Here is a 14130-nt window from a genome sequence, read left to right on the forward strand (position 1 = left end):
CATCTACAGATATAGTAATGGTATGCAACCCATGAATCTTACCTTGTCATTTTGTCTGTAAAAGTTTAAAGATCTGATGGTTTTCACCAAGATAGCTGGAGAAAGATTACACCATTTTTCAATTTGTTTGAAAAGATCAACCACTTCTATCTTAATATGGCCAACACTTTAGGGAAAATGACCAACCCATATATGGCTAGAGCAAATACATTCATCCCTTTATCATCATTTGGATGCTTGACAATGAAATCTCGAAGAATTTCCCATGGGATACCTTTATGCTTTATTTTTTCTTGAATGTAAAAATCTATTATCTCTTTTCCTACTCTTAGAATGTGGGTTAATTTTTTATGATTCCCTGATTTGTTCTTCTTCACATATATTCTGTCTGGATATAGTAAATGCATGCCCACTAAAGTCGAGTGCTCATTTATAGTTGGCACCAAATCAACCTCATTAAAGATAAAGCAACAGTAGGAAGGATCCCAAAATTGTACCATCACCTTAATGAGTGAGTTATCAATATCCATTGACAAAAGATATGCAGTATGCCTAAACTTTTAATAAAAAGCTTTATGCCTTGAAAGAGTCATACTGTTTCATATATCTAATAGGTTTTTAAATCATTTTGTTTGAAGAGAAAGCAAACTTCTTTTGGCAGTGTAGAGATATGACCAGATGACAAACAAGCTCTTTCTTTTGGCTGTTTCTTCTCTAATTCTATCTTTACATTTATAAGAGAGTCACATTTGAACAATGCAGATGAGCCACAAACCTAACATTTTGTAGAGTCCATGAAAGTTTTTATTGAAATAACTTTTGGGATAATAACACTATGCATGTTTATGAATATGCACAAAAGGGAAAAGAAATAAAAGAAGATAAAGAAATTAGTTAGTCACTTCAATAAAACATAGAATAAACACCATATAGTAAGTAAGATAATAACATGACCTTGAATTTTGGATTAACTATAAAGGGTGGGAGGATAAGGCTTTATCTATGGTTGAGCTCTTAAGATTAACTATATGTGGTTTGGGTCAATTCTTAAAGGTTCTCAAATTTTTTCTTATATCATGGTCCATCACAGACTAATAAAACAGCCCAATCCTCGCTCATCATAAGCTACAAGCAAAATGGGTTCAATCTGAGTGGGAGTGTTTTGTAGACCCATGCGAAGATATAAAATCTCACAAAGGCATAGGTACTTCACTCCCTCCTAAAGGTAAAGCTCGAGTGAAAAGCTTATGTTATACATATACAAATGAATGACAGATATATATATATATATATAACAAATAATTAATTGAGCATGTATAAACCAGGAAAAAAAATAAATGAATAATTAAACAGGTATAAACAATGACAAGGAAATAAAAAAATAAATAATTAAGCAAGCATAAAAATCTCAAATTTATTAAGCAAGGCCTGGATAATAAGGAATCATTTACTGGCTTGACTCTCAAGTTTCCCAGTAGAGCCGTTAAACTGTCATAACGTATAGATCTGTTGACCTACTGCTAAGCATGAATAAAAGGAGTCGCCACCAATCTTTTTTGTTTAAGTATGATTTGTCACCTGATTGAATCTATCATATTTAAAAAAAAGTCTCAAGATTGACTTAGGTATCTTCAAATAGTAGATTCTGATCTATAAAATTAGAGTTTAAGTGTGGCAGTCGATTACACATAGAGAAGGCTATAGCACCCCCATGACACCCATATAAAGAATGTATCAGTTTAAGTTCCAATTATCCAAGCCTTGTATATGTTTGTAATTTATCAAAATATTTAATATTGAAAATTAGTCTTAAAATTGTCCCAATAATTTGGAAGTAATTTAAGATAATTCTCTCACCTCATAAGTATTCATAGAGACTAGTGTCTCATTCTGAAGAGGCTCCATCATCGAATTTATTAACATATTTTTTTATTCAAAAAAATTAGTAAAGTTTTCCAATAGTTTGGTATAAGTTAAAAATAATCCTCCAATAGTTTAGAGAATAAAAATTATTTTTATTTTTTTATTATTTTTTTGAACAACTGATTTATGAAATTTCTCAATAGTTTAGTGGATTCTATAAACTTTAAATTCATGAAAATTCTCCAATAGTTTGGTAAAATTAATGAATTTATTTTGGAAGGATTTTTATTTGAAAAAAATTTGTTATATTAAAAGGATTTTTTTATAAATATTTTTTGAAAACTTAAAAAGATTTTTATTATTATTTTGAAAATTTTATTTCTAAAGATTTTTTATTTGAAGAGGTTTTTTTTTTTATAGAATCATTTAAAAAAAAAACTCAATTATTTTCAAGAATAAAATAGTAGAAATAAAACCAAAAAAATAAATAAAAAATAAAATGAGATAAAATAAAATAAAATAGAAGAAAAAAACCTGCGATCAGGTCGGGTCAAAACGTAGGTCAACACATGGGTCACCAAGTCAACATGCGGATCCTAGGTTGTCCCAAAGCAACGTCGTTCTTAGTCAGTATAAAAGGCATTTTCTAGCATTTTTTCTCAGACACCCTCTGCTCTTTCTCTCTACCCCAATTTTCTCTACCTTCTCTCTGGAATCCCTTAAGAAATCTACCGAAAACTTGAATTGAAAACTAAAAATTTCACTAATTTTCTTGAAAAGTTACCTAAAAATTCAATCGAAAACTAAAAAACCCACAGGTTTCTGGAAAAATGGCTGGAATATGGCCAAAAAGTTCAACTGATCATCGAAAACTTCATCAAAAAACTCATGTTCATCCCAAAAAACCCAAAAATTTTTAGAAAAACCCAGATTTCTTCAAAATTTTCTAGATTTCTTCCAAATTTGCCCCTATTGCTCCCAGAATTATCCAAAATCCTAATTCCAACCCCAAAAAACCTTAAATTAAACCTAAAAACTTCATATTGAACCAAAAATCCTAAAATCAAACTTTAAGAATATTCCGACTACCCAAAATTTTTTCAGACTTTTCTCTCTAAGAATTTTCTATGTCCATCATCTGCAGAGCTAATTCAATTTATAGGCAGACCTAGACCTAGTTTTAGAAAAAAGGATAAGATCAATTTCAAGCTTGAATCTTGGAATTGCATTATGTCTAGCATGATTTTTGGTCCAAAATTTCAACAATTATATTGATACGATTTGTATTAAAAAGTTTGACTATGTGAGATTTTGATTCTGATTCTATCCTTCACGTGCGGATTGGAGCAAAAAGGAAAAAAGAAAATAAAAAAATGAAAAAAATGAAAATAAAATAAAATAATAATAATAATAACACTGATACTAATAATAGTAGTATACCATATTATTATATTATAATATATTCTATAATAATAACAAAAATACTAACAACAAAAGAAATTGACCTAATTAGGCTCAGACACAAATGAGTGTCTACACATATCTAATTTAGATTTAAGTAAAAATATCTAAAAGACTTTGGTACAATCATATATGAAAAAAACAAACCACTTTGTACTAGAAATATTAAGAATTATAGAGGGACCCCATATGTCACTATAAATCAAGTAAAAAGAAATAAAATTTCTTTTATTGCTAATTGAAAAAGACACACGTCTATGCTTTGCAAATTCACAAACTTCATAATAAAATTTTTTGACATTTAATCCTTTGAACAAAGAAGGAAACATGTTTTTCAAAGTTCTAAAAAAGAGATGTCCAAAATGAAAATGATAAAGCCAGATTTTATCTTTATTGAGAGATTTTTCAAAAAAAAAATTGACAAAGGTAAACTATTATTGATATTACTTGTGTTGTTTGATATCTTAATATAGTATAATCCATCATTCTCCTTAGCAAATCCAATACTCTTCCCTGAACTTTGATCTTGAAATTCACAATAAGAGAGATAAAAAATCATTTTACAATTCATGTTTCTAGTAAGTTTTTATATAGATATCATATTAGTAGATAATCTAGAAACATGAAGAACATTTTTAAAAACAAACGAAAGATGAATTTGAATATCTCTTAATCCTACCATTGTAATAAGTGAACCATTTATAATAATAATTTTATTATTACTAGGACATAAGATATATGTACTAAACTTTTGTAAAGAATGTGCCATATGGTCTATGGCTCTTGAGTCAATGACTCAAGAACTCGTAATAGGCTTAATCGAGACATTTAATCCATGAGAACCAGAAGCTTTACCTAAACTAAAGACTTTACCCAAAGAACATATCCTAGTAGGTTTTCAACAGTTTCCAATAGGCTTTTTAGTTTCTCAATCTCTTTTCTATCCAACTCTATTTGTTCTCGAGACTTTTGTAGTACTTTAATAGTTTTATCAGTTGTTACTTCCTCATATCGAGTAATAGTGATAGATTTTACTATCTTTGGCATAATTATCTTTATCATAACCAAAACAAGTCTTGATAGTAAAAGTTTAACTAGATATGATTTTAAACAATGAATGCCTAAGAAGAAAAAAATAAGATTGAAAATTTTAACAAGATTTGGCTATGAAGGCCTGAAATAGAATTAAGTAATGAAGGCTAAAAAAATTTTTTTTCCCAATAAAAGCCTGAAGCTCGATACCATGTGAAAAAACTAAAAAATAAAATTGTGTGAAAAATAAAGAATAAAACTGAATGTATATTAAGAAACTGTTCGTAAAAAATTATACAAGCACCTTATATTTATATACAATTAACTAGTGAACGAACTAGGAAATTAAATTTTTCTAAAACTGATCCTATAATTGAAGGATTATCTATCATAATTTTTTATCCTTAATTCTAAAGATACAAATACTTAATTCTAGATATACAAATATAAATATACAAATTATAAGGTTACAATCAGCTGTAAATAAATATTTTCCCTCAATATATATATATATTTTGTTAAGTTACATAGAGTTTAATTACTATATAAACGTTGATTGTCCCTATACAAAAAAAATATACAAATTGACTTTTTTATAGTTGGTGCTCATAAATGTTAAAAAGAGTGACATTTTTATAAAAGACATTTTGAAGTAAAGAAATGTATTAAATATTCAAAATGATAATTTTTTTTAATAAAACATCATCTTTTCCCAAAAAATACTCTTTTTATTTCTTAAGGGTAAATAATTTCCTATTATTTTTTATATTGTTGAAAATATAAGATTCTTCACGTGGGAGAAAATTTTCTAACAAAACTAAAGAATCAGATAACGAAAAATTAAATTCCAAAAGAAAAAGTAAGAATCCGTGAACCAAAGGTTCCTTTATAGTTTTCATATTATTTATAATTTTCTTATTAAGTATACTAAGTTTTATCATTTTCTTAATTTATATGAAATTCCAAAGCCTCTATCACTTATAATAATAATAGTAAAAGTATAAAATAAATTATATTTCATATCCTTAATGCTAGAATAGATAAATTAGATGAGTCCTCTCCTATATATTAGTTAAACCTTTTGAGATAACTAGTTATTAAGTTAACATGGTATCTAAACTCTCAAATTTGAATATTAAAATATTTTTTCCTTAAAACATTTCTTCACCTATTTATTGTCTTTCTTGTCCATTAGATTATGTATTGTGTCTTAAATACCTCTTCTTCTTACACCTTTTTCATACATTTGGGTTCATATGCAAATCCAACTTGCATGCGAATATATGTTGGAATAAATATACTAAATAGATTTCTATCAACTTAAACTTTTAGGATAATTGATCACCCAATATCCTTTATATTCCTTAACTAAATAAAAATAGGATAACTGGTCTATTTCTTTTTCTTTCTTCATTTACCAAACAAGGTAATTCTTTTAAATGCTTTTCACTTTTTTTTTGGAGCATATAACCTACAGTTATTTTACAATAATGTTACAATTGTTTAATTAAAATAAAAATTTATGTAAGGGGTCCATGACTTATAATTGTGAATTTCATAAAAAATTTTGATGGATTCTACAGAATTTTGAATCGTGATTGGTTAATTATACTACAATTATTATAGGTGATATGCTCCTTTTGTCTTTTTAACAAAGTAAATAAAATTTTGATGGATCCCACATAATTCTAAATTGTGATTAATTCATTATATTATAATCATTATAAGTAATATGCTCCCTTTGTTTTTTTAACAAAGTAAATAGTTTGAAAAGTAAAAAAATGGATTATTTATTCTAAAAATAATCCTAAGAAATTTTATAATTTAAATAATATTTTTGAATGAATTAGTGAAATCCAAACTCAATTCTTTGAACAAAAAATGTTAATCATTGAACCAAAGATTCGATAATTTAAATAATATAAAAATGAAAGCTCATCCTAAACAAGTATTTGACATTTATTTTCTCTTTCTAGTATATATAATCTTCCTATCATAAAAAGGCTAATTTTGTCTTCAATTAAATTTTTAGATTCATCAGAGGGCAAATGCTCCATTTAATCTCACCACAGAGTATTTGACTTTGACTTCATTTATTATTAGCATTATTAAAAATTTTATTACTTATTTTGGTTCTAAATGCTTGAAAAGATATTAGCACACAATCTAAAAGTTGTTCCTTAATTGCATAATTTGTATTATATCGCAATTATTTTCGTGTATAATGAAATACAATATTATAAGAGAATGTTGCTCTTCAAAACATTTTTAAAATTCAATTTTCATCCATAATTTTTAAAAATATTTCAAGTTTATTCATGCCGTCAATCACATTTAAAAATTTAATGAAATATGCCATATCAATGCCACATAGACCAAAATAAGAATCTCTTCATATGTATGAGGATTAAGTGCTATCTTTTGTGTGTAAGAATTCTACTTAATAACTTTGATGGTTAAATTTTTACTAATTTTCTTTTTTATGTTTTGTTCCTTGTGCTACAGTTTGAAAAAAATTCTGGACCGCTACTTAGTTCATGCAGGTGAAGAAGCTGCTGTTTGCAATAGCGTCAATGAAGCAAAGGTTTGTCAAACTCTTTCTGTTCTTTTTGAATTTTGCACAATCATTGAAGAATGAAATTAATTTGTCCAAAAGTTCTATAACATAAATAAAAACTTTAAGTCATGTTTGATATATAAGATGATAGATATGATAGAATAAGATGAAATTATTTTATATCATATTTGATTTGTATCTAAAAAAAAAAGAATAAGATTATAAGAAAAATTAATCATTCTTTTAGTATAAGATGATTCAATTCTTTCAAAGTAAAAAAAAATTATTTTTAATCTATAAGATTGAATTTATATGTTTTATTATATCCTTAAAAATTATATTAATAATTTAAATTATATAAATTTCGAGAAAAAATAATTTTGATCAATAAATAAATTATCTATTATAATCCTTGCACACATCAAATACAAAATAAAATAACATTATTTAATTTAATCTTAATCATAATATTATCTTATTATATTTTATTATAATTTTATGCACAAAACACGTACTTAAAACCAGAATAAATTATTACCACAAATTTTCTTCTCTTAGAGGGTCCAGTTTTTGGCAAGCCAACAGAAAAAACTTTATTAATCTTAATCTAGTTGAGAGTGACAAATTGTTTCAATGATAATTATCCTGTACCTATATATATTTCTAACTCTCAAGTAGTCTCGGTATACTGACCTTAGCTGAACCTAGATCAGAAGCTTTTGGGTTTGGTGCAGTCATGGCAGTGGCAATTCTTCTTCTCACACAACCCTCATCATTCAGATCTGATGACAGTTTTGAGTTGCAGTCACCTTTAACATCCTTTTGCCAAACTATAAAAATAATTTTTGATTAGTTCTTTCCAAGGAATTCTAAATTTCAGTCATGGAATTATGGTGAAATCAAAAGCAAACCTTGGCAGTAGGTTTAGATCATATAATAGTAACCAAGCCATTAAAGATCAGAGTTGGTCATACATCTTAGCTTTAAGAGGGAAGTGGTAGAGCTGAATCAACCATTGATCTCACGCAACTTTTGAAATTGAATAATATATATAATTAGCATAAAACATTAGTGTTTTTCCTATATAATTAGCATATTGACACAACTAAGATTTCTTAAAATTTTTTAAGGGTTCAAAATATAAATTTTATCTTTTCTTTTACTTTCATTTTAATTTGAGAATTCTAATAATTATTTCACTACGAGTAGAAGTTTAATTAATGAGTTTAAAAATATTTATTTATTTTAAAATTGTATCATATTTTGAGATATTTTATTCTATATTTAACTTTATCAATATTGTTTTAAATAATAAATATTATAAATAAAAAATATAATACTATTATTTTAACTCCAATAATACAATTTCTTAAATACACCAGTTAGGCTAATACTATTCATTGCATATAATGATGACATTTTAAGGGGACAGATTTTCTCCTCAATTTTTTAAGATGGATGAACATATAGAGAAAGCACCTTATAATCTAAAAAAGAAACTTTTTTTTTTCTAAGTATTGACTTTGTCTTTTTTTTTTTTTTTTTGGGTTAATGAACAACAGATTCATGAAGAATTCATGGATATTTGGAAAGGTACTAGCCTACAGGAAATGGTTGAAAGGTAAGCACTTAGCACTCAATTTGGATACGCTTGTTTTGACCTTTTAATATTATATTACACGGAATCAGTTGATTGGGATTAATCCTTTTGTAGACACACTGAAGGTCACAACATTGAACACCTAAATATGATGCAACTCATGCTGATGGAGAAGCAATTGGATTCCATATTAAGACAAACTAGAAATCGAAAGGTCATTGCTTCTCTTTGTTCAATGTTGAATTTCTCCTTTTTTATGTTTTAATCCATGCTAGCTTTCGCATTTTAATATGATGACTATTAGGGTTTTCTTATGAAAAAATCTGAACATAACTTTCACCTTCATGATGCTCATGGTATAAGTATCGTCTGCAGACACAGGTAATGATGGATACTGTCGCTGCATTGCAGGAAAAGGTACACGTTCTTGATCAAACCTTTCATCTGAAAATTTAATGCCCTTGTGGATGTGCAACATTAGAAACTTCTGCAAAAGAGCTACAGTGGAATAATGCAATTTTAAGCTACATATGATGAACAAGTACTCAAAGATTTTGGTAGTATTGTGGTTGAATTATTATATATTATGAGATAAAAAAATGTCTGAAATATTATGGTTTCAAGAATTTAAAAGAGGATAATAAGGTTGAACCAGAAAAAATAATAGCTTCCTAATTGCTTTTAATTTTGAGTTGCATTTGCTTTGCATTTGACACAAAATGCGTGTGAAGAAAGAGCCAAAAGGTGATTTGGACTTTGTGTTTGTGCTCCAACCACACCCCAAATCTATTGTAAAACCAGTTCAAATGTCCCCAGTGGTGTTTCAATAGTTCTATTATAAGTAACTTGTACTCTAAATAATTGGTATTTCTTCCAGTGTTTTTTGGTGATTTACAGCATGCATATTGTGGGAACTCAAGGTACAGCTTACTGCATGCGCTGAAATTAAGTTGTTAAAGCTAGTATGAACATGGATGCAATGAATCTTAATGTTAATATTTAAGAGAATCTTTATGATAAGAAATTTAAAATACAGGATTCATCATTCAATGCCCCTATGTTTATGGGCTTTCATATGCAATATGAAATTAATCTGCTTTTGCTCCTGATTCTGTGAGAACCATGTTTCTTGATCGTTGCTAGTTATTCTCCTTTATTACGAATATACAGAGGAATCCATTAGTTTTGTGAAATAGAAAATTTTGTTTGCTGTGTAGTATTATGTATGTTATAATGAACTTATAGCTGGTGGCTTCCTCAAATGATGTTGACGTTTCAGACCACCTATTCTAGTGTTATTGTACTGTTTTGGCGATTGATATAGATATGGATATGGTTCACATGAATTAATGTAGCAAAATCAGATATAATCTGTGTAATTTGTAGTGCAGCCACAAATAGCAAGTCAGACATGATCAATCCTAACAATTAACAAGACGTTGACAGTTGTTGAAGATTGTTACTTATTCTAACCTATTTAGTATATGTATTGAACAGGAGAAAGAACTGAGGCAAGAAAATCATAACATAGACAAGGAGGTAATTATAAGCTGGAATAGAGAGAGTATAGATATTACAAAAACCTGGCTCTCTGTCACTTTGATAATCTCAATGAACTTGGTTTGGTTTCTGTCAAAAACTCCAGATTGCAGCAAGAATGGACATGGAAGATGGCGAAAGAGTGAACCAAGAACCTCATTCTAGCATCTACGAACCTCCACTCCAAAGGGGCTTGCTCCACTTGTTCTAGCTGTGGGAATGGCATTATTATGCATTATATATATATATATATATGTGTGTGTGTGTGTGTGTGTGTGTGTGTGTGTGTGTGTGTGTGTGTGTGTGTGTGTGTGTGTGTGTGTGTGTGTGTGTGTGTGTGTGTGTGTGTGTGTGTGTGTGTGTGTGTGTGTGTGTGTGTGTGTGTGTGATATACCCGTCCCTCTTCCTCCCGAGCTGTGAATAGGACTTTAGAATAATGGCTGAGTAGAAAAGGGCAATTCTATTTCTGCCCACCTGGAGGAAAAGTCTAAGCTAAGCTAATAAAGCTTCGCACTGACAAAACTGATCTGTTGTATGCCCTAGCACCACTCATATATAATTATTTAATAATAATATAATAATGTTTATTTCTAATCTGCCATGTGCAGAGTGGATTAGAAGTTAAAACTTTGGCTGACTAGTGGAGTAAAGTTGAAATTGGAGTGGCTATAATTTACTCTAATCTATTTCTTTACCTTTTTTTTTATTAATTTTCATGATACTTTTGCCCAGCGAAACCATGATACGATCTCCAATGCCAATTTACCATTGGTTTGACCATGATTTAACAGGCAGGTCAGGCTCACTTCGATTGGGTGGAAGGAATCAACAAGAGTTCAGAAACACTTACAAAAAATTAATTTATGTATGCATCAAATATAAATTTATTCATTAAGAGTTATTGTATTTGACGCATATCAGTGTTAAATTGTTACAAACTACCAGTAAACCACAATAATATTTTCTAAAAATTAATTTTAAAATTTTAAAATAAAAAAAAAGTAAAAAATTTATATTTTATATAATATTAATGAGTAAATTTTATATGTAAATATAATAATATTATTTTATTAATGAATCAATATAAAATTTTAAAATAAATATATAAAAAATTTGTTAATTAATGAGCTTTATTATTTAATTTATCTCATTAATAAAGTAAAATCAGATATAAATTAAAAAAATAAATACTTTTATTCTTAAAATATATTTAAAGTTATTTTTATAAAATATTATTGTCTAATTTTATAATACATATACTACTGCATATTAAATATAAATCAGTTAATTAAGAGTTGAAGAATTAGTACTAATAATTTTTTCAAGAAAATTGCCTTAAAAAAAGGGATGAGTGCAAATTTGATTTAAAAGATTCTGTCCAGCATATCTTTTCTCCTCGATTTTACCAGAAAACATAAGTAGAGTATTTTTGTCTCGATTTTTTTTTTTCACGGTAGACAAAGGTTATTTTTTTTATAAATTCTAAAAAGGAATTAGTAGAGATTTATGAACTAGATTGAGAATATAATAGATCAAATTTGAATCAATATAATATTAAATTTGAGTTTGAATTCAATTCAAAATTTAAAATTCGAAATTTGATTCGAACCCAATCAAATTTTATTTTTTTTAATTTGAATTCAATTCGAAATAAAAATTAAGCTACTTAACTCGCTTAATTAGGTTTGATTCATATGTTAAAATAAATTTAATTTATATATTCGATAAAAATTTGATTATTTGTATTTGAATTTGAGATATTTTATTAATTAAAATAATTAAAATATATTAAAATATAAAAATTCAATTAAACTTACGAGCTATTAAAGTCAACTATAAAATGCTTAAATTTAACTATTTGAATATAAAATGCTTAAATTTAACTATTTGAACAAACACTGAAAATTTGGAATTATTACTTTTGATAAATTTAAAATTTTGAAGAAAGGTTCCAAGATGTGTAACCGTGCAACTTTTCTTAAAGTTTTATTTGTTCTCACTGTATTATTTACTTAGTATTTATGCAAAAGAGTTGCAGATAATAAATTTTGAAGATACAATAAAGCTCAGTGACTGATTGCATTTTGCACTGATAAAATTAGTTCACCGAGTAATCACCAGCATATCACAATATCACTGAACTTTTATAAAAATTTTCTACAACAAAACTTTTATAAAAGAAATATGAAGTTTGAAGAAAGAGAAAGAGTTTTAAGAATTATTTTTATGTGTTTTCAAAAAACCAAAGGAGCCTTTTATAAACTAATAAATATTCTTTCCTACAGATATGACTATCTATTTTAAATAGATAAAAAAATTTTGTTTTTGAACAATTAAAATTATTCATTTTGAACAAACTTATCTATTATTTTAAACAGACTTAATTATTTATCTTTATTTTTTTCAATGTGGGACTATTTCTCATATTTTATTTTGAAATCTCTAACAATCCCCAACCATTTTTAAAATAATTTAGATTTATGATGACTTTGAAAATCAATTACACAAATGAAAGTATCTTTTGATTTGAATATTCACTTAGTAAAAACAAGCTAAAATTAACTGAAATCATATGATAGACTATGCTTTGAACCATCTATTCCATTTAGTTAACCTAACTTGTCTCACACAATGATTTTAACACCTAATGAATGTTGTTAGAGCCAAGCTCTTAAGCTCCTAAAACTAATCACATTTCACACTCGCATAGGAGGCTCCTATCAAGAGTGTTTTCGTAACTATAACACTCTAACATGTTTATGTTATAGGTCTATTGAAAGTATATTACTCATCTTTCCTTTACCATTATAAGTACCTAGCACTTTACCTGAAATGGCATGAAACATTACTATAGTGCTAGTAGTCACATGCAAAATGATGTACTTTATTTCATTAAACTCAAGATGTTATACCAAGCGTTGAGTTGAGTTTTCATCATAGGTGTCTTTACTTCATAAGCTTAAGCCCCATCTCTATTGAGGTCTTTTGTACTAACTCTCTAGCTAGACTTTTGGTTAAAAAATCCACCAAGTTTTCACTTGACCTCACATAATTTATAGTGATCATTCCATCTAAAATTAATTGTCAAATATAGTTATATTTTAATCCAATATGTTCAGATTTTCCATTATATATTTAGCTATATGCCTATATTAGAGTTGTTTCACTATCACATCGGATGGAAATTGAGAAAATTGATTTAGGCCATAAAGATACTTTATATAATAAATTTCTTAGCCATTCAGCTTCTTTAGCTGTTGCGATTAATGCAATAAACTTGGCTACCATGGTGGAATCCATTATGTATGTTTGTTTCTTGAAACCCCAAGAAATGGCACCCCTATTAAGTACAAAGATCCACCCGCTTATAGAAACATGATTTTTCATATTAATAATCCAACTAGAATCAGAATATTCTTCTATAATTGAAGGATATCCATTATTACACAATCCATAATTGATTATTTTCTTCAAATGTCGAAGTACTCTTTTAATTATTTACCAATGTAAGTTACCTGGATTATTTATGTACTTACTCAACTTTCTAATAGCAAATGCTATGTCTAGCCTTGTATAAGTCATTACATACATCAGACAACCAATTACTCTTGCATATTGCAATTGATTGATTGTTCTACCAGTATTAAATACTAACTTTAGTTAAGAATCTATGGGTGTAGATACTGAAATACAATATAAAAGATCAAATTTTTTAAGTATTTTTTTAATATAATGCGATTGTGATTAGGTTATGCCACTATTATTCTGAATTATTCTAATTCTAAGAATAATATCCGTTATACCTATAATTTTCATTGAAAAGTTATTTGACAAAAATTTCTTTTTTTTTTTAACTTGTTCTGAATCAGTGTTAAATATTAGCATATCATCCACATATAAGCAAATTATGACTCCTTTGCCATTTTCAATTTGCTATATATGCACTTATCTTACTCATTAATTCTAAAACTATTAGCATGAATGATTTCATCAAACTTTTGGTGCCATTGTTTTGGTGCTTGCTTAAATCCACATAAGGACTTTACAAGCTTACAAATCTTATGCTCTTAACCTATAA

The 14130-nt window shown here is 27.3% G+C and overlaps 1 protein-coding gene across 1 annotated transcript in view; it reads left to right on the plus strand.

Moving 5' to 3' along the window:
• Window positions 1–10557, plus strand: part of LOC111315887 (agamous-like MADS-box protein AGL31) — a 34076-nt gene extending 23519 nt beyond the window's left edge. The window contains exons 2-6 of the mRNA XM_089753991.1: window positions 6862–6940; window positions 8476–8534; window positions 8628–8727; window positions 8889–8930; window positions 10011–10557. Of these exons, the coding sequence (XP_089610117.1) occupies window positions 6862–6940; window positions 8476–8534; window positions 8628–8727; window positions 8889–8930; window positions 10011–10217 (487 nt within the window). The 3' untranslated portion in view covers window positions 10218–10557. The remainder of the gene's footprint in view (window positions 1–6861; window positions 6941–8475; window positions 8535–8627; window positions 8728–8888; window positions 8931–10010) is intronic.
• Window positions 10558–14130: the final 3573 nt, after the last annotated feature.

This window comes from Durio zibethinus, chromosome 24, assembly GCF_047325235.1.
Source record: "Durio zibethinus cultivar Kanyao isolate XHJ-2024 chromosome 24, ASM4732523v1, whole genome shotgun sequence".
NCBI lineage: Eukaryota > Viridiplantae > Streptophyta > Magnoliopsida > Malvales > Malvaceae > Durio > Durio zibethinus.